Source organism: Xiphophorus maculatus, chromosome 21, assembly GCF_002775205.1.
Source record: "Xiphophorus maculatus strain JP 163 A chromosome 21, X_maculatus-5.0-male, whole genome shotgun sequence".
NCBI lineage: Eukaryota > Metazoa > Chordata > Actinopteri > Cyprinodontiformes > Poeciliidae > Xiphophorus > Xiphophorus maculatus.
Genome location: NC_036463.1, coordinates 9,887,343 through 9,909,237, shown reverse-complemented (window position 1 = coordinate 9,909,237; position 21,895 = coordinate 9,887,343). Strand labels below are relative to the sequence as shown.

Genomic DNA, 21,895 nt, shown 5'->3' with positions numbered 1-21,895 from the left:
ATTACTCACTCATATGCTCGACTGGACAGACGAATGTCCATCCGTGATGAAATTCGAAAATGTCTCATCCACTTAAGTGTTCTCTTATGATATTTTTACAGCTTCCAGTTTGTTGAGCCCACACACAGCAGCTAATGGCGCAGCTGTCATTTCAGTCCTCAGAGAAAAGGTTCAACGTTTCAGCTCCTGTCTCTCAAAGTAAATAAAAGAGATGTGACATAGCTCAGTTGATAGGCAAATTATACTTTTATCATCTGCTATTGTGTCAGAGTGTGTACACTGATTCATGTTGCTGGGGATGTGCAGTGTCTTCAAGCTTCTTGAAATTGTTCAGCCTCTAAAGAGTTTTATTGGGAATTTATATGAAAGACCAACACAATGTAGTAAATAAATAGAACTGGAAGGAAAAAAGATACATTTTTAGCTTTTTTTTCCCAAATACATATTAGAGAAGAATGGTATGCATCTGTGTTTATCCCCAAACACTTTATAGAATCACCTTTGATTGCTATTACAAGTGCAAGTCTTATAGAGTGTGTATCTACCAGCTTTGCCATGTCCAAAGCTATAATTTTGCAATTGCAGCTTACCCAAATTGCTCTTTTTTAACAGTGATTTGATAATTGCTGTTTAAAGTAGTTTCTTGATCATGACAGTGAACTCACTCTTCTCCAACAACATTCATAGTCAGCAACCTCAATCCATCAGAGCGCCATTAAGAGTGTGGGAACAAGAGATTCTCACCATGGATGTGCAACTGACAAACCTGCAACTTTGTAAAGCCATCATGTCCTGTGGACTAGGAATGTTTCTGACACTTTGTTGAGTCCATGTCATGAAGGATTATGGCAGCCCTGATAGAAAGAAGGGAGTCCTGTACCCTGGGCTAGCAGGGTGCACATTGCATTTGTTCTAACACAGCTTGTAATGCTGCATTGAAATCTTAACAAAACTTCTGACACCACTAATAAGGTTAAACGTTAATAAAATCCCAAGCTTTAGCATCATTCAGTATTCCACATCTTAGACAGACCGAAGACATCGTTTTTTTTATCTTATTCTTAGACACAGTGAAAGAGAGCATCAAATCTAGAGAGCCTCAAACTTCCCTAGCTCATTCATAATTTAAAATGCTCCATTTAGAACACATCTCTGCCCTGGCCTATTTGGTATTCATATAAGTAAGTATGAGGCAGTGTATAATTTGGGGTCACGGTACGTATACGAAAAACAAAAGTGCCAAAAGCCAGCTCCCAGGGATGAGCTATTTTAGGAGCAATATCTGTCAGTACCTTCAAGCAGAAGAAAGTTTGGCTTTGACATAGACAGATGGCAGAACCTTAACATGGTGTACATTCAGACAGAGGAAACAGTGACCCATTTTACTGGAAAGCAACATTATGTAGTAAACTAACGCTGTAATATTTTAACTTTAGATCATCCGGTTTGGCAAATCTTTTGTGTTACACGATAGACAGCGGTTGTTATCTTGTTAAAAAACAAACACAGTTGGCAAGTTTCCTCGCCCTCATGCTTTAACAAAACAGGAACCACATGCATTCATTTACCACCCACAAGCAACTCAGTTTCATTGTTTTCAAAAGCTGAAAAAAGTATTCTTTGTCCGCTTCACGTCAGTGACAAGTCTTCTCTCACCTTATGAATTTTCCAACTCAGCCTGTCAGAGTACAAGAAGGGATTGGAGTTTCTCATCCTGCGCTATTACAACAGAAATACTGTATAACTACCTGATCGATGACGAATGGCTGAGGGTTACAATGGGTGGTAAATAAGTACCACATCTGTAACATTTAGGAGGGAGCATACTGACGGGCAAATAAAAACCCACATGTAATCAATACAAATGCGCTCGGGGGCTCTCACATTTTCCCAAATAGCCTGCAGGAGTAATCTACAATTCCATTTGTAGCTGAGAGCATCTCATTGGAATATATTGAGTGAAATTGCTGCTTCAGCGGTTGCTGCTGCAGGTAAGGAATTACTGTGTGTGTTTACTGTGACTGAAGCTGGTCCTTTTAGCATGAGCATTTGGAAGCAAGAGATAAGCTTCAGGGTGCATGAACAGAAATGCCTCAAATTTCAGCCTTGGAGAAGGTCTCACTGTTTGTTTCAATGTTAAATCACAGGGATCATAAAAAAACAGTCCCATTGCTATATTTATCTCTTTCAGTCTGTGAAGTGTTGTTTGTGCTAATTCTTCCAAAAGCTCATAGCCAAGGCAGAAATAGAGGCAACTTTTTCTGGAAAAGAGCATTTGTGTGACTGAAAATGCCAAAGTGGTATTTGCATATTTATTTATCATGCAAACCTCGTGAGAGGGGTGTGCTACTCAAAATAAGAACGAAATGGCTCAACTGAAATAGACAGAGTAATACACATTGAAAAACATCCGTCCATTTGTAAATCTGCTGCAGGTACTTTTCACATGGCTGGTTGCCCTGAGAATTGCCTTATTCCTTTTTAATGTAAATTCAACAGGTTTTTGGAAATATTTGAGTCCATAACTCCATGATAGCGTCACACAGTTCCTGCAAATTTGTTGTCTGCCTGTAATGAAGGGGATTTTATGTTTCTCTACATGCCGAAGGTGCTCTGCTGGGCAGAGACCTGTGGAAGACAATGCTAGTACAATATTGAAACATTGTAATACTGGTACGTTACATTGTTGCATTTGTTGCTGTTTGCCAGCTACAACTTTGTGTTTTCTCTCAGGTTTTTCTAGTAGCTACATCTGGTCTGGCATTTTGAGACGCCTTTCTGGAGGGCACCATTGGAGAACTTTTAGTTGCCAACAATTAAATGTTCTCATTCTATTTATGATATCTTTGTCCCTGCATATCTTATAGTGTTTAAAACGGTCTCTCTCCTAGACAAAGCTATTGGCTGAGCTTTTATTGTGACTAAGTGTATGTGTTCCCTTTCATCCTGTACTTGAAAACTGTCCCAGAGCATGCCTGTTTAGCTGTGTTTCTCCTCAAGATAAAGCCACAAGATCAATCTTTCAGTGTCTTTGTTGTGTCTTTGCTGTGTCTTCTCAAAGCTCCAGTCAGACGTGGCAGACGGATACTGAACCAGGTTCCGCCGGATGTTTCTTCATCATAAAGGGGAGTTATTTTTCCTGCTGTTGCTACAAGGATGTTCAGTAAGAGTATTGCTGAAAAGTCAACAACACAATGCAGCCCACAGTCCACTCAAACGACATGCTTGTCCAGGAAAAGTGAATACTGAAAGATAATGAGTTAATAAAGTCGACTGGGTTTTCTTAGGTATGAAACTTTCTTAACCAATCTGAAATATAAACTGACTACATTGTTTGATAACAAAGATCAATTTGGAATGTACTGTATGTACTTGACTTGGAATTTGTCTGTATGATTCAGTTGAATTTATTTATTTATTAATTCATTTATTTATTTATTTTTCTTTTGTGAATTTCCTTGAGAAGACATGGTGTGAACTAAATGGTGCATTATCCTGCTGGAAGCAATCATCAGTAAGAACATCAGAACAAAGAACACCCAAGTACACCCCCACCATCAGTATGAACGACTATGTTTTCATGAGTTTTACTACAGTCTAGTGCAGGTCAATAGGATTCTTTTATGCTTCATTCTCAAAAGATAGTCCTGATTTGTCATTTCATGTCTAACCAGCCCATGCAACATCTAAATTTATTAAAATTCTTGTACTTCACACAGTGTAATAGATCAAACATCAGAAATTATGCTTTCTAGTAATACAATGTACAACTTAACTGACATCTCAGCTTAAAGCTATCTCTCCTTATGCAATGTCTGATTGAACCACCAAACATAGAAGACGTAAACCTAAACATGTACTTAAAATAAATAAATCTAGCCTTACTCTTACATCACCAGAGATTTTCTAGAAACAAGAGAATCATTTGGGTGTTTTGTGAGATTGTAAAATACCTCCAGTATTTTAGACCTCTGAGCACCTCCTCAATAGTCCGGGTCAGCTGCACTAATCCTACGCCCTGCATGATAAAATGAGAAGACAGGGCATGATTGCCTCCCAGTTCTCATCTTAGTTCAATGAGCTGTGAGGCCATGCAGAGTTTACAGTGGACATTTTCATGCTTTGTTTATTATTATTTCTCAAACACTAAGTGCTCAAACAGCCCTAGGATGGGTAATTGCTTGTGCTGTTATGGCTTTATACATATTAATATCCAGATGGATGGCTATTTGTAAGACATATCTGAATTTGTATTCCCTTCATCGAGATGAGGATTCACTAATTCAGTTCAGAGGAATCTACAGTGGGAATAAAAACATGTGATCAACAGGATTTGCTGTCATGTCAAAAAGAAAGTACACCCTTTTAAAGAGGAGGATATTAAATGACAGGGAAACATGGGGTTGTCAATGTTTGCCTGGATGAACCAGAACAGATGAGATAAAAATGGAACTGTCTGGCCAATATGCACACCATACAGTATATCAGCACAAACTCACACCAACTATCCAGCATAGGGATGGAAGTTTCTCATTTATCCTTTGAAGGCAAGCGCCTCCCACATAAAAGGTGCCGTTTTCATTGAAGAATTGAGGAATATAAGATTCTATTTTCATTCCAAATCATAATACATGGATTATTAACTTGAAGCTCTCGCAGTGACATGTACTATCAGTTTTACAAAAAAAAAAAAGAAAGCGAAATGAACTATGTCACCTTGAAATATTATTTTAAGGGTTCACTCAACTGTTTTTGTTTCACAGTTTGTAACTGTGCTACCTGTCATGTGCAGAAAACAATTACACGTGTTTTCCGACCACAATTTCCTTCATTAATAAGCAATTACGTTACACGCTCATTCCCTACTGGCAGATTTATTGTGATTGCATGGAGCTTTATGCAGATGTTGACACAGAGTTAATTGCTCCAGCGTTGCAAATCACCTTCTGTGGTCCTCCTTGATAATTAAAATCGGTGTCATGTTTCAGAGCCAGTGGCATTACAGTCTTATATCACCAGCTGGGAATCTTGGTGCATTGCCTGGGGGGTAAACTTCACAATCTAATTTAAGTTCTATAAACCTGCTGCATGTAGAGATGACATTATCATATTATTTTATTGTGGTCCTGCTGTTTTCATTGCTGCAAGCGTTTACCTTTTTTTTCCCAAAGTATCTGTTTAGTCCAAGGCAGAATGGTTGTGTTAGGTACTTCCCTCATGGGAAGTCAAACAAGCTGAAGTTCCCATGACGGCCATCCTGAAGCAAATTTCAGGACTCCTGAAATTCAAGTAAGTTTAGATACAGACACAACTCAAATTAAAAATGTAGTAGATATAAATGTATCCAAACTCTGACCAGTTGCCTGTAGAGAAAATAGCATGCAGCATGATGCTGCCACCATGTTTCAATCATGAGGAAGTCATCGTGTTAAGGGTGGTGGGCAGAGCTAGCTTTCCTCCAGACGCTGTCTAAAGTTTTACACAAAAGTACATTTTATTTCAGATAGGGGTGCATGAAAGCAACTGTCTGCAATGTGATTTATTTAGGGGCATTTGATTAAATAGGGCAGAAAATGCATGCCACACTTTTCATGTCTTTCTTTGTAAAAAACACAAAAAAAAAAACAAAGTTAAACTATGTTTCATTTTAATTCCACCTCACAAGTAACTACTTTGTGATAGTTCATTATATAAAATCTCAAGTAAATACATGAAAGTTTATGGTTGTCACATCACAGAGTAGAAAAAAGTTCAAGAATTTCAAACACTAAGTATTCATGATCAACTTTGTTTATTTTTTGGTTAAGTGACTGGAGCAAACATAAATGAGTGTTGCACACAAAAACAGAAGAGCAAGTTTGGGTTCTCAGGAGGATTAATAATCTGATTAAAACTTCATGAATGGAATTTCCATGTTCATCTACAACAAATGGTTTTAAAGAGGAAGTACATCTGCACTCTTATCACAAATGTAACAACACCCCTTTCTTTTTTGAAACAAACATCTTAAAGAAGGAAGCAAATGTGCAATTTTTTTTTCGGGCTATATTATTATTATGATGATGATAATGACGATGGTCTTCCAGCGTACATCCTCTTCCTATTTTGCCACTATTAGAGAAAGACGAATGAGAGCAAATGTAGCTGGGGGGAGAGGGGGGTGGAAGGGTGGGATTTAGACTGAAAAGAAGAAACCGCTGGCTGTGACAACGACCGTTGCTTCCTCCCCCCTCCATCACCATCATCATCATCATCTTCATCATCGTCATCACCCGCCTCACCAGCAACAGCAGCTTCAGATTCATCGGCGGCAGAAGCAAAGGCAGAGTTGGTTAAACAGTTTGGAGAGGAAGAAGAAAAAACAAATAGTCTTGCAGACGTCTTGCAGAGAAGCTCCGCTTCAGGGGGAGGGAACATGGGGGAATGGGAGCTGCAGATGGACAAGTGCAAGGATGAGGAATTCCGACCAAATCTGCTATTATGACACAGACCTCTGCTTCATCCAACATCATTAGGAATTCATTAAAGAACACCAGGTAAGATGTTTTTAAAAATAACATTTTCTTACTAAAAAAAAAAAAAAAAGGGGGGGGGGGGGGGGGATGTCGATGTAAACGACTGTCAGAATAGCGGTCTCTTAAAATTATATAATTATTAATATGGCGCTCGTTAATTTGAAGAATTGCTCTTATTTTTATCCCGCAATTCGTGAGGAGAAACGATTTTACCTGCTTTAAATTCAAGGGCAATTAAAAAAAACACTAATTGCAGCGTTTCCTATACGCCTTAATTTAGACGTCTTTTTATCTTGTCATTTCTTCAACTTCCGTTTTTCATCAATTTGTATTTTAATTTTAATCTTAATGAAAGAGGACCAACCATATAACAGTCAGAAGTATCTTTCTGCCCCCTTGTGGTTTGGACTCATGCTGTTTTTTGTTATGTGATTCTAAAATTAGTGCTGGACTGACTGCAAAATATGGGCGGGGGAATAAAAATATAAATATATGTATAATACATATAATTTAAAATATAAATCACTGACTCATCTGACTCCAGGATGCAAAATTTGATGAGTAAAGAATCAAACTAATTTTCCAGATGACTGTTCCTGTATCCATTCTACATGGCGTATTCAGATGTAGCTTAATTATGGTGTGCCTCTCCATTCATCTCATACATGGCCCACATTTATGCATCAGCCCCCTCTGTGGATTCCTTGTTATGTAATCTCATTCCCATCAGACTGCATCAGCCTCAGAGTGTTTGATGTTCGGCCCCTATGAGCACAAATGTCTATCTTATTGAGTTTTAATGTGATAGATCAACACAAAGTACTGCATAGATGTGACAATGAATACATGGTTGTCAATGAAAACAAAATTAAAAATGGGAAAGTTGGTTAAAGAACAGTTCTGAGCAGAAAGGATTAAGTCCAAAGATTACAGCAGACGAGTCAGAGAGAAAAGTGTGGGAAAGTTAAAAGCTATAAACATCTCTTGACAACACAGTTCAACTCATCATATAAAAAATGAACAGAGCATAGCAGAATTGCAAACCTTAATAATGGCCTAGATGGCCTGGAGGAGTAGCAGAAATCCACCGCTCAGGTGAGAAAGTCTGTTGACAGGGTAACTATTAAATGCTGAATTTGTCCTTTATGGAAGAGTGGCAAAAAGAAACGCCCTATTTGTAGTTTGCCTCAAGCTGTGTAGGGGACACAGAAAATGTGGAAAAAATGTGATCTGGTTGTACTGACCTAAATGAAATACTATGTTTTACTGAAAACTAACATTGCTCAGAGGAAGCAATATGTGCCATATGGTAATGGCACCATTTTTGTTAAAAGACTGTTTTTGTTACTTATGGACTTTAATGGGTGTCAGAGTTGATAAGAAGATGAATGGAGGTAAATACAGGGCTATCCTAGAATGAGACTAGAAAACATTCAGGACAGGAGTGAAGATTCACCTTTCAGGAGGACAGCAACCCCCAACTTAAACCCAGAGTCACAATGGAATGGTTTATATCAAAGCTTGTTTATGGGTTAGACCAGTCCAGTGAAAGTCTGGATCTAATCACAGATCAGAATCTGTGACAAGAGTTAAAAATGGATGTGTGCAAATGCTCTACCCAATCTGACTCAGCATTCAAAGAAGAATGGACACAACTTTCTGCAAATCTGGTAGACATATATCCCCAAAGACCTCCTGCTGTAATTAGAGTGAAAATGGCTCCACAAAGTGTTAACTCTGAGATTATATGTAAATACAAATACATTCCACACTTTTCATATTTTTACTGTAAAAAATAATTCAAAACTATGTATCATTTTCCTTGTACTCCTCCTTTATGTATCACTTTTTGTTAGTGTACTGAGTAAAACCACAATATAATGCTTAAGTTATAATTTATAACTTGAGAAATGTATAATTTGTTATAATTTTTGAAATCTTATAATTTTTATCATTTGAGAAATTATAAAATTTATAATTTGAGAAAATGTGAAAAAGTTCCAGGGCTATGAATATTTAATGCAAGAGCCTAAATGTAATTTAAATAATAATTTTTACTTCCCTGTTTTCCAGATAACACTGTTAAATACCTCACACGTCATGGATGCAGCTTCAGCCTCCCTGCAGTTTGGATCAAAGAAGCGGGTCAAAATTCACCCAAACACAGTCACAGTAAAATATGCCACCCACTTCCCCCAGCCTGGTGATGAAGGGTACGACGATGCACCCTCTTTTGAGGATTTTGGTTCTTTTGCAGAGGCAAACGTTGGAAAGAGACTGGTGTCTGATGCCAAAGGCAGCAGGACTTTCTTTGGAACCATGGAGACTCAGCCTAAGCAGCCAAGTGTGCAAAGAGACAAGGGGGTCGAGGGTCAGCTGGCCAGCTTTGGCGAGGCTAATGTGTTGGCTTCCAGAGTGACCTGGATGGCCTTGTTTGGGGCAGCAGCAGCTCATGGATGTGTGGCGCTAATTACCCGATTGGCAGCAGATCGCTCTAAGGTTCCGTCTCTCGAGCTGCTCTTCATCCGTTCTGTGATCCAAGTGTTGTCAATCATGGTGGTCCTCTACTACCATGAGGCACCCTTTGGCCCCAAGGGTTACCGGCTCCGTCTCTTCTTCTATGGTGTGTGCAATGTAATTTCTATCACCTGCGCCTACACATCCTTTGCCATTGTACCCCCCAGCAACGGTACCATCATGTGGCGTGCATCCACCACTGTCTTCAGTGCCATACTGGCTTTCCTGCTGCTGGATGAGAGGCTGAGCTACACTGATGTGGTCACGGTGGTGGGAAGTGTGTTCGGCCTGTGTCTAGTCATGGTGCCGAATGTAGCAGATGAGGAGAAGTCCAGGCTGGGGTTTTGGAAGGAGGCATTTGGCTATACAATGACAGTTATGGCAGGCCTGACCGCCGCCCTCTCCATGATTGTCTACAGAGCCATCAAAGAGCGCGTCAGCATGTGGACAGCACTCTTTACCTTCGGCTGGACAGGCACTGTCTGGGGCGCCTCCACTATGTTCATAATGCAGGAGCCTATTATTCCCCTGGATGGGGAGACCTGGGGCTATTTAATTGGGATCTGTATCTGCTCCACGGTAGCGTTCCTTGGAGTCTACTATGCTCTAAACAAGTTTCATCCAGCCTTAGTTAGCACCGTGCAGCACCTAGAGATCGTGGTTTCAATGTTTTTGCAGCTGATCGTGCTGAGGATGATCCCCTCAGTGTACGATGTGATCGGAGGCCTTGTCATCATGGTCAGCGTGTTCACTTTGACCGGGGTCAAGCTGTACAGAGTGAGCAGGGCCATTCGGCAGGATTACCAAGAAATCCTAGACTCGCCTATCAAATGAATCTGTCAGTCTATCTGTTTACAGTGTTGCTTGGTTGTGCAATTAAAAGAATGTCTGAATCTTCATCTGATGATTTTGTATTGTTGTGCTGTGAACAGAGTGCCAGTTTGTGTAGCTAAAGTGTTAATATTTACATGTGAAATAAAAGACAATTGTAATATTGTGACCATTTCCCTTTCGTATAGTGATGCTTTAATGTCAAATTGTGCCACAGACTAAAATGTCCGCAAAACGAGGCACGAGTGAATTATGATGCCACAAGGTGTTGATATAATCTTCTGTCGTCACACTGCCAAAACTGTGTAAATGTCAGCCCTGAAACCATTCATATTGTAACAAGGAATAAAAAAAAAGAAAATGCTTCACTGAAAGACCTGATTTGTTGTTAGAGACTAAAACACAATGATTTATGAATAGGCCGTTTACAGATGTAAAAGTACCATGGTCTAAATAGTTGCTTTCAAAACAACTACAATTCACTATCACAGCTTTTCTAAGTTTTAAACTGATTGAGATGCCAAAGAAAGTGTCAAAGTGAGCTGAGCAGAGCATAGAAAAGTGCACCACTGCCCCCCACACCCAATGTGTTGCTGTGCACTGCTGGTCTGTCCCTCATTCCCCAGAAAGACATATTTAGCTGCTTCAAAATATTCTCAATCATGATTATCACTCCTATTATTGAGCTAAATTTGTTTTGAAAGTAAAGTTAACAAGCAAGAGCAGTGTCTGCTAAAAACATATCATACATTTTCTGTTTTTAGTTTTTGAGTAAACACAGTGATCATTTTAAACCGTGGCAATTTTGCTAAGCGTTATTGTGAGAGTCCCATATCTATAATGTTTTAATTTTAAAACCAAACTAACAAAAGAATAGATGGCTCTAACAAACTTTTTCCAAGACACTTTCCATTTCGAAAATTCATATGCTTCAACACTAAATTCTCTACAGATTTTTTTTATTTTTACATAACATTCGAACCAAAAGTGCAAAATACTCTTATTCTACAAATCCCAAAGTAACACGAAGCTGAAGATAGTTTTCAATTCACCACGTTATTAAAGAGCTATTTCACTGTTTTGTTTTGGCATATGGACTTACTTAGGCAGCTCTATAAACCCTAACTACTCATTTAATACAGATTCCTTAAAGTACAGTGACTTAATTGTGCTTGTGAAAATAAAAAGTGAATTTCAAATCATGGGATGCAGGGGCCTAAAAAGCAGCAAAAATAATTGTGTTTTACTTCAAAATGTGAATACACAATTTTTTTTGTATACTTTCACACAATCCAAATTCAACACTTTTCAAAACAACAGAGAAACTATGCAAATTTGGTTTACACAAATACTTTTGTTTAGAATTACACTAGATTCAATAAGGCAAATTCAAAATTAGGTGTGAAAAATCCAAACTAGAATAAATGACTTGAGCAATTTATTCTGTTCAAACTACATCTCCAATCCCATTAGCTAGTTTATATTTGACAAACGTGATTTTCTCTCTGACTGTGGCTTCTGCTTACTCTCAGATGTACTGTATGTCAAACTAATGCCCAGAGGCAAGTGCACTGAATTGAATTAAAGTCCCCCTTAAACAATGCCGGTCCATCTGCTGTTTCTTTTTCTGTATCAGTTAAGTCAGCAGTTCACCGGGTACGTCTCCTCCATTTTTTTTTTTTTAGTCTTTTCAGGAAGCCGAGCAAAGATAAACAGTCTCTAAGATGCCGCCTTGAGGGTCAAAACGAACTGCCGAGGAACGAAATAGAGACACAATGGTGATGAAAAAATGCTTGCCATGAACAAGGACACATTGCTGATTCAGAACTGACGTGCTTCACCAACAGCCCAGCAGGTGGCATTCATGACCTACTTAATGTTTCTGACAGCCAGGAGTGAAAGAAGAAAGCTGATATCAGTGGTGCCACCAAGGCTAGCCGTGTGTATTTACTTGGCTTGACAGTCTTACATTTACTTGTTTTATAACTCAGTTTAATATTCTTAGCATTTATATTTATCGCTTTGATCATCCAATTCTACACAACACTATAATAAAATTCCTGAACAAATATTATCTCAGCTTTTGGAAGTGCCCCTGCCTAAATTGTTTTCATGCTGAAGGATAAAGCTTGTTTGTGTTACTTCCATTTCCTTTATGTCAGGAAGAGATAGCATTTTGATCACAACAATTGTACAAATTACACATCACTCTTCCTCTTTTTATTCATTCAGCAGAAGCAGTTGTGTTGTGATGTGTGCACCCTGTATTACAAGGGTGTCTGTTATAAGTGAGACTCAGTTTAATGTTGGACACATCTGCAAAGAATCACTGTCATTGTAAATAAAAAAAAAGATATGTGTAAATCCTGTTTGTTTACAATTAAAACTGGAACAACCAGCATTTGTTTACTTGCTTTTTGCAATAAATTCTATCATGACCTACAGCTTATTAAGCCCAACAAAACTGAGAATCCTGCTTGACAATTCACGTTGAGTAGTTTTGAGATTGGCTTTTGGGTGCAGAACGAAGAAGACACGTAGAGGAGGCCCATCTGTTAGAGCAGGAAACAGATTGCATCCTGCAGCGAGCTGCACAACCTTCCAAGTTACTCTGCAACTCTCTTAACCACAGACACATTTATAAGATGCATTATGGCTGAACGGAATTTGATGGTGTTATTTCTGTATGCTTATTTCTATTATTATGGAAACATGTAGTGAGCGATACAGATTACTGAGCATTTTTTTATGAAACCTGGATACCTTGAAATACATCACTCTGCATTGGCACCCTTGGTAAAGATCTGTAAAAGCAAAAACAAAAACATTAAGTAATTAATGTGTATTGCAAAATTGCTGGTGGCACAATTGCTGATAGCTTTGATTGTACAGTATTCTTGGCAGAGCAACAGTTTTTACACTTTTGCTTTAACATTTCACAAGTTTGGAGCATACAGGGAAAGGATTTTCTGACAGTTCTTCTCACAATCCAACTAGAACATTTGTGTCCAAACGTTTTGCAAAGGCGCGCCAAACATTGTGAAGTTGGAAGTACTCACTGGCCACAACTCAAAAAAAAAAAAAAAAAGATTCTGTAAATGATTGTAAATCTGCAACACATAAGAATCTTACATGTTTGCCTTCATAAAAGAGACCAACAATTTCCAAGTTGATGGACCGACCTTGCAAGAAAATCATACACGCCTAGCTAAAGACTTTGTATTGTGTCTCTGATCAAGAGTCTTTGTCTTTTCTTATTCCATCTTCTCTTCAGTTCACTCCAAATGTTTTATATAGGATTTAGCTTTGAGAACTTACATGACCACTGAAGAATTTTGGTTTGGCTCTGGTGAATAATTTCTGTGTTCATTTGGTGATAAACCCTCTTTAGACTTTTGTAAAAAAAATATTGTCACTGTCGTTATTCAATGTATTTTAAACATTGAATGCTTATTTTATTTAAGCAGTAAATAAAATAGAAAAAAATTAATTAGGCAGATAATACTACATAAAAAAATAATTTTCAGTCCTTATGAAGTTGACAAAGGATAATCTTATGCTGGTATGGTTGTTTTACCCTTGGAAGGCAAAATTCAGGAGGACGTTCTATGGGAATGTAGAACATTAACAGCTGCAGTGGCATTGATTGGCAGCGAGCTCGTCCATTCAGAACACAGTCTATCCTCCCGCAGCCAATCACAGACGAGCAGTCGGGAAGTGAGTGAGTGGGTACTGTGTAGCTGTTTCAGCTAGTTAGCTACCCTAGCTGCTGCTGAGCTCTGACACGGTCTGATGCAGAAATGCTTTTCCAACGGGGCGCTGCGTCTAGTCAGCTAGGCTAGCTTCTCGGATTGGGAAAGAAAATATTTGGCCGCTGGCTTGAGAGGACTGTGGGCATCCACCGTGAGCATCTTTGTCGAGACGCCTCCATCAATACAAAATATTTAAAAGGAGATAAGAAGAGGTGGCCATCAGCAGTCAGGTAAGACGTGGCATGACTGAACAGGGAATGTGCCAGGCTGCCTTCTGCTGCAGCCGCACTCCTCTGCTGCTCCCCCTCTGTTTAACGGTAAAACCCACATAGGCTAACAGCTAAAAGGTAACCGAGGCAAAAACAGAGAAAGCCAGCCTTTCTGCTTTGTCGCATAGCCAGCTTGGTCCAATATACAGTCCGCAAAGGGGTTAACATTAATTTCGACTCTAAAACGAGATGTTGGTGTTTGCTGAATTTTCACAGATAGATTAACCAAGTTGGGTGGCTCCACACTGAAAAGCTTAACTTGACATAAAAGGCAAACATTTGGGTGCAACAAATCCTGGTTATACATTAAATCTGTCTTGTTTCAGCATAGTTATGTTCATTGACTGAGATTGAAAATGAAGAAGATGCTCTATTAGTAAGCACAGTGGCTTTTTGTTTGTACCGTTATTATAAAATAGGCAGGTTTGAAAGATTTTCAAAATATTTTTCATGAAAGGCGGTTTCAGCTTAATCAGATGGATGTTTTGGAGATTGGAAAAAGCAAGTTTCCGTGATAAATTTTAGATGACAAATGGAATCATAAAACACATGCAAGGACTAAGCATCTTCTGAACCATAAATCACTTCATATTTTATACTGTGCTATGTTTTCAACCATATTTACATTTGAGTGATGAAGTATAGGGGGATATTTGGGGAACTAATCTGATATCACAGCCCAAAGCATGAGACTCTTTACTTTGGTTACGTAGATTACACAAATGATCTTTTCTTTAATTCAATAAAAGATAATTTTCTTGAATTATCTTTTGAGATGTTGAGATTTGATGCTTTTACAAAGTGTAATAATAAGCTACCTTTCTGACAAAGGGAAATCGTGTGTTGCAGTAATGAAGTACACTGTGATTCACCCACATTTTTCTTTTTGTTATCACAACTATCCAACTATTTCCCATACATAATGGGACTGCTAAAATGTGTATGTAAAGTCCATTCATCTAGCTAAATGTATTACTGTCATAGAAAGTAGATACATGGTACATGAGATACAGTTACTTACTAAATAATGCACCTAAAGAGTTTTGTGTGATTTGAGATAATGCACACATTGATACTGTAATGATGACAGTGATCTGATATATTGTGTAACTCTAATCAATAGGCATATGTAAATTTAATGCACATATCAGATGTGTATTAAATGTGTCTTCCTATTTCCTTTGGGACAATTTAGTTTGTAGATATATTTACACTTTAATGTATATGATCCAGATGCTTGGGATAAAACTTTCAGTCAGTGAATTGCATGTTTACATGAAAAATATAGACTGTGAAATTTGACATGAAAAATCACACAATATGTCATAATTTAAATTCTTTTAAATACGACTTTATTCATTCAAAAAGTCAAATTTAGAAGAAAAAATAAAAAGATAATCAAGGGGGAAAAACTGAAGAAACTCAAGCCATGAACAACATTTTAATAATGTAGCTTACTGAAGGCTGGCTACCTGAGCATGCAGTCTTGCAAATTAAACAGCTAATATTGACTCATTAGGCTCCCAATAAGGGTTGCTCAGTATTTGAAAATGTCACAATGGCGATAATATTGGAATATATTATGATGGTATGTAATTTGTATCCACTGTATCTGCTACCCTGAAACTCTAAATATTAGATTAACGTGTAAAATGAAAGTTTATAACATATTACCTGACAATTATTGTGCTCAAACAGTCCTTTGCTATTGGAATATCTCACACACTGATAATGCAATGTTGTGAAATATTGTGCAGTCTTACTCCCAATGTTATCTTATAAAACACAGAATAGAGTAGTTCTCTGCACATTTAGCATTATTAATAAGCATACACTAATACTGATCTTAGACAGTGTTTATTCTAGGGATGCACCATCATGAAAATTTTGCTCAATATTAATACCACTGCTATTGCCGATAAGCAATATTATTTAGATTAGGTACATTTTCCAACACCTTTAACATCACCATTTAAAAACCACAATTCTGACATTGTTAATCTGCTTCATCCCATTATACCTTGCTACATTACTATCACATGACCAAAAGAATACCACATGCCGATACCAATATATATCATTCATCCCTAGTTTATTCTGATATTTGGCTTTAATTTATGTATCAGAGCAAACTATCTAAAAAATGATATAAAGTACATTTTTATTAAAGTAGATATTATTTAAGCAGGGATAGAACAAGTTTTTTTCCCTGTGAAAACAAAATCATCTTGTTCTTACATTTTTCTTTAATTGCTTTTTTGTGTGACTGCTATTATATGGTGAAATGGTATTAATAAAAAGCACATCACCTTTTACCTCCTTCCAACATGTTTTTGTCACATTTTACAGTCAATTGAATAATCATCATGACCTCAAGAAGCCAGTATCAAGTATGTATCATGGTTTTCCTATAAGCCAAGGTGATTTCCCCAAATTTCATGTTTGAGCTGATCTGAAATGTAGCCCCAACAAAACTGACCACCTTTAGTGGTGTTGTTATGATGAAATTATCTAATGCAGATCTAATGGAGTTGCAGGCATCATCACTGAGGAATTATTTTTACTTTAAACATGTCTGAAACTGAAAGCAGGTAACTATACAGCCACATTTTCAACTAAACCATCAATTAGAGGCCTAATGCGGCTGGTTTGTATTTTAGAAGCTCTGTGTTTTTCATGCAACATTGTTCCTGCATTTATTAATCTAAGTGAGACTAAATGTCATGCCTCGGCTACACAATGGATGAAATGAGTGTGTGTTTCTGGCAAGATTTTCCCGCCTGTGTTTTTATGACCTTTTAAATAAATTGCACAGCAACACAAGCCCTATCAACACGTCATAAGGACCAAGTTACACATTCTCTCTGTGGTTAGTGGCATTTGTCGGTGTGTTTCTGTTGTTATGGGACAGTATCTCCCTTCTCACAGGTGGTATGCTATGAATTGTAAAAATGTAGGGTAGAATAATCTACCTGTAGCGTAAGATAAGGCTCAGCCATTTGCACTGCAATATGTCAAATTCACACAGGATCCCAACCACTATGGGACCCCAATACAGTGAACCCTCGTTTTTCACGGGGGTTGCGTTCCAAAAAGAACCCGTGATAGGCGACATCTGTGAAATAGTTACCTTTATTTTTTTTAAATTATTATACAGCATAATTAAATACTCTACATTGAAACCAAAGAACAAAACCTGTTTTCAGGTCTAAGCATTTTTTTTAAAAATGCTTTGTTTGTTTTAACGCTTTGTTACAAATAACAACAGTAAAATAATCATTTTAATCATCACTATGAAGTACAGTGGGACAAATTGTGACTCACATATTTCACTGTGCCTCTGACTATGACGCTGCGGCCTGACTCCGCTCTGTAGTGTCTTTTTCTTCTGAAGCCTGTGGTGCAGGTGTGTTTTTTCGAGAGAAGAACATAGTTATCGGTAGTTGTTGTCGCTCTTTTTTTCTTCTGGGCAAATATATTTGCCAAAATTTGCCAAATTGTATAACGTATAAATACCGTAACGTTATTGGCACACAGGTAGAGAAGAAGAGCGGTAACTGTTTAGCCAATCAGGACGCAGAACAAAATGCACTGTGTCATAGCCATGAAAGAAGGTTTATTTATTTCTGGGCAATTCCTATGGAAATTAGACCGTATGGATCTAGTGACATTACCTGTTTAGGTATTTTGGATTGTCCAACAGATCATCTAAAACCTCCTGGTATTCTAAAAGTATCCACTGTCTACACCAGTGTTTCCCAACCCTGGTCCTCAAGGCACACTGTCCTACATGTTTTAGAGGTTTCCCTGCTTTAATGTGCCTGATTCAACTGATTGCAGTTCAACAAACGCCTGTTAATCAGTCATCAATTGAAATCAGCTGGATTGAAGCAAGGAAATACCTAAAACATGCAGGGCGTTGTGCCTCGAGGACCAGGGTTGGGAAACACTGGTGTACACTCACAAGGTTTGCAGGGTTTTTGGAAGAATAACAAACCCCTAATACAGGTCCTCTACTGTACTTAGAAATAGGCATATTAATCTTTTTCTTATTAGACCAACATGTAATGTTTATTTGTTGGTCTTGAGCTTTCTGATCAAAGTCAAAGTTCCTGAAGGTATTCATGTTTACATTTGAGACGGAAGGGCAGAACATGTTTTACTGCAATACAAGATTTCTTTATAAGGCTTCTAATGCAACGATTTTAAAAGCCTAGAGTGTTTAGTAACACTTTTCAGTGCTACAGTTCCACAGTTTATGCATTAAATGCCATCATACATTTACTGTCTTACCATAAGTGCACTGTTCAGTCAGCAGCAGAAAGCTTGAGTCCTCCAAACAATGACTTGCAAATTCACAGACGTAAATACAAACAGCAGAAAATTCTGAAGGAGGGACCAAATTCCGATAAATTTCTTTTATGAGTTATGACAAGTGACTAAACCCAGTTGTTACTGCAGTAGAACTACTATGGTGCTGACTGCCATCCAAAGCAAAACAAGCTATATGTTTGAGCGCAATAGTGGATTAGTGCAGAACTGTGATTTGCTTGCTTTTGTTGTCCTCAGCTGCCTTTGAGGGCGTACTTGTGACGGATTTGAACTAGTTCCCTTTAGTTTTTTTTAAATGATCTTTTATGCCTGAAGGCACTCGTTTTATTTTCGTATTTGAATTCCAAAAATAGCCGCGGGGCAACTTGTTTGGAAAACTTGCACCTGTCAGCTGTCAGTTTTTGTGCACAATTGAGGTTTCGCAGTTAAGCAGCTGCAGACATTTGTACTGGCGGTGGCATTGTGTAATTAGATGTCCTGTTGAATCACTCGTTTTGTAATTGTTGCCTTTCATGACTGAAAATAACAACAACGTACATGGATGATGATGATCTCAGTGGCCTGAAGCGGCCAAGTCTTGAGAGGAAAAGTGCTAACTGCATTTCAATAAAAGCCAGAAATGTGATGTGGCTCAAAAATTTCCCTTTTTAAATTCTAGCTGAGGAATCGGTTCCACGTGGTGAAATGGGGATTGTGTTCATCATGTTGTCTCCACAGTCTAGGTTGTTGCAAAAGTTGTCTTCCATTTCCTCTTTTTCTTTTGCTATCTTCTTTTTTCATCTTTTCTAATGACTGCCCATGCATGTTGACTTTTTGAAGGGTTAAATGCAAACCTTGTTTCTCCAAGTCAACTAAAATTGATTCTTTTATAGATATAAAATTACAGTGTTTTCAATAGCGAACAATTAAGGATGCATATAAATACATACAAACATAGTAAAGCACATCACCATAAAGATGTCTATTTTAAAGCTTTCTTTTTAACGAAGTGTGTAGAATCAAAAGATAGGTAGTATAGACAGAGGCAGCTTGTTCCACAGTTTGCTATGATAAACTCAAACCCTTCTGGTCCCCTGAGGTGAACAACTAACAGTTTCTGGCGTGCGGACATGGGCAGAACTAGGAGGTAGAAAATGTCAGAGTTGTAAAATGGGACTTGACCATCAATGGGAGAAATCAACATTTTAAAATTGTCTCTAACATAAACAGGTAATCAGTGGAGTTTTTGATGCCTAATAAGGAGAAAAGTGATTTCTCAGGTAGTTGGTTAAAAGCAGCATTCTGAATTGCCTGCAGACAAAATATGCTAGCAGTTTAAGCGAGAAACAGTCAAAACATTAATAACTATTTCAAACACTATATAATTAAGTACACACAGACTGTTTTCAAGCCATTATCTGTTAATTATGATGATTTTCCACTTACAGCTAATGAAAACACATCTAAGAATATTACGTCAGACCAATAAAACATATTTTTAGTACAAAAATTGGGGCTTAATAAAAAGTAAGTTTAATCTCTGCTTGAAGGTTATACTTCTAATGTGAGAAAGAAGCTTCGTTGGAATGCATATTCTAATTTATTTAATGTGACGTTTTATCATCCCTTTGCACTAATTAGTGTCTCAGCCTTGAGACCTGATCTAAGATAAACAACAAATTAAGGAGGTTTATGGCACCCAGAGTTTTTGAATGAACAGTAGACTGAAAATCATCAGAAGAGAGATTAGGGATGCACCAATATGAAAATTTGGGCCGATATCCAATTTTTAATTCTGCTGTTAGGACCTATAACTACCAATGTTATATGTATATTAGATATATTTCCATACATTATTTACACTTTGTAAAAGCAACCACAGCATGTATGTTGCATCTCTGCTCAAGTTAAACACAGCGCAGTCCTGTGCTGAATTACCATCACTGTCACATGACTGAACAATTACCACATTGCCAACCCACCTCCCTCTCTTGAAACACATATGCAAACAAGATGAAAATGAACATTGTTAATATTGACTCAGTTTTACTCATTAAACCAATATAGATAAGTTAAGAAAATGCCTACCATTGGCCGATTTTGATGTTGATGCCAATATATCTGGCATACCCTCTAAAACTGGTACTACTGAACTGTAACATGAAACCCAGAGGTACAAGAGAAACAAGATAGGCCCCAGAACAAAACCCTGAGGTACTCCACCTCAGTTCAGTGGAATCTTCCATTAGCTGATTGGCATAAACACCGAAGCTTCTACTTCTGTTAACCACATAATTAAAATGTGGTCAACAGTGTCGAACAAAGGTAAAGGCTCTAATCAAAACAGAAATGAATATTCCCATGAGTCTGCTGACATCATGTTACTAGAGTTTTTGAGTAATGTGTTTTCCCTAGAATGTTTTTTAAGTAAACCTAATTGAAATTTAAAAAAAAATTCTGATTATTCAGAATAGTCACAACTTAATCTGCTACCACATTTTCTAGCATTTTGACTTGAGTTCGAATTTAGACATTGACCTGTAATTCTGAGGTAAAGTTGCATCTAGATTAAGGTATAGTTCAACTAAAGTGCTACTGTGCTTTAAAAAAGGTTACATTTCTCAGATGAAATTGATTTATTAAAGAGACAATGGACTCAAATGGTTTTTTTTTCTTTTTTACAAAGCTTAGTGTTATGTCAGTAGGGCAAGATGAGGGTCTTATTGTGTTGAGCAAATCAGAAACATCATGTAAGGTCACAAGACTGAAAGAGAATCAAGTATGTGAAGGAAACAAGTCACAAGAGGGAACATGAAAAGATGACTGTTGAACTACCCAACGAAAAAATAATAAAATTCTTTACCCTTTGCTTTGGACTAAACTAGGTATTGTAGGGTTGCCGATAAAACAATTGAGCTGATAGTGTCAAACAAAATTTGGGGGTTTGCCATGCACATGATAAGTTCTTAACTCTTGTGTCTTTTCTCCAGAAGAGGAAGCCAATGCTATTTGTTTCAAAACAGTATTGTTGTAAATGAGGTGTAAAGTTAATTTAAAAGCATTTGTATCCTTGCTGACTAATCATATAAAAAAAAAAAAGTCTTATTTCTCATCTCCCATGACAAAGCTCCGCCTCTGTGTTTGTGAGCTGCAGACTCCTTAGAATTATCTGGGTTGTTTCTAACGTACCTACTTTCTCACCACTAGTATGAGATATAACATCATGGTGAAGGGACTTGCCAGAACAGCCCAGTGAGTAGCTCTTGATTTTCCTCCTTAAATTTATTAGCTCTGGAAGCTTAGCTGTCAGCTGTATAGATGTTCTACATGCAAATACATCTGAAATCAGTTGTGGATAGGTTGCTGAAGTGCATTATGTGTGCTGATTGTGTTTTATCACGTAAGTGACTGCTACTTAATTAGTTGAGAAACACCGAACAATGTCAAAAATCTAGAAAATGGGGTGAGCGATTCAACACTTCACTCAGCCTTTCTGCATTTGATTCTCTGATGCCACTGAGAAGTACTTTTGTGTGTCTTTAAGTGTATACTGAGGCAAAGTTATAAAGCGCTGTTCACGTTTCTTCTCCCCACTACTGCAAAATGTCATAGTGTGTAGACTGTGTGTGGTGAGAAATTTGCAATCATTTTACACTTGGAGTCAGTGATGAGACTTCCTCTTTCGGGTAAAAGAAGTATG

At 37.7% G+C, this 21,895-nt stretch overlaps 2 protein-coding genes across 3 annotated transcripts in view; both read left to right on the top strand.

Annotated features, from left to right (window-relative positions):
* The first annotated feature begins 6,162 nt into the window (after window positions 1-6,162).
* On the top strand, window positions 6,163-10,231 carry LOC102233223 (solute carrier family 35 member G2-like). Its single transcript, XM_005797818.2, has 2 exons — window positions 6,163-6,536; window positions 8,589-10,231. Exon 2 carries the CDS (start codon window positions 8,616-8,618, stop codon window positions 9,864-9,866), a length of 1,251 nt encoding a protein of 416 aa, XP_005797875.1. The 5' UTR covers window positions 6,163-6,536; window positions 8,589-8,615; the 3' UTR covers window positions 9,867-10,231.
* A 3,377-nt stretch (window positions 10,232-13,608) lies between these two features.
* Window positions 13,609-21,895, top strand: part of nck1 (NCK adaptor protein 1) — a 37,870-nt gene continuing 29,583 nt past the window's right edge. The window contains exon 1 of one of the 2 annotated variants that reach the window (XM_005797817.3): window positions 13,609-13,845. The gene's annotated coding sequence lies outside the window, so the exon portion shown is untranslated. Of the gene's footprint in view, window positions 13,846-21,423; window positions 21,448-21,895 lie in introns of those variants that run through there. The other variant, XM_023326564.1, reaches the window with a different exon arrangement.

Excerpts from the sequence above, each read along its gene's own strand:
- LOC102233223 (XM_005797818.2), top strand. The coding sequence starts at position 8,616 with ATGGATGCAGCTTCAGCCTCCCTGCAGTTTGGATCAAAGAAGCGGGTC.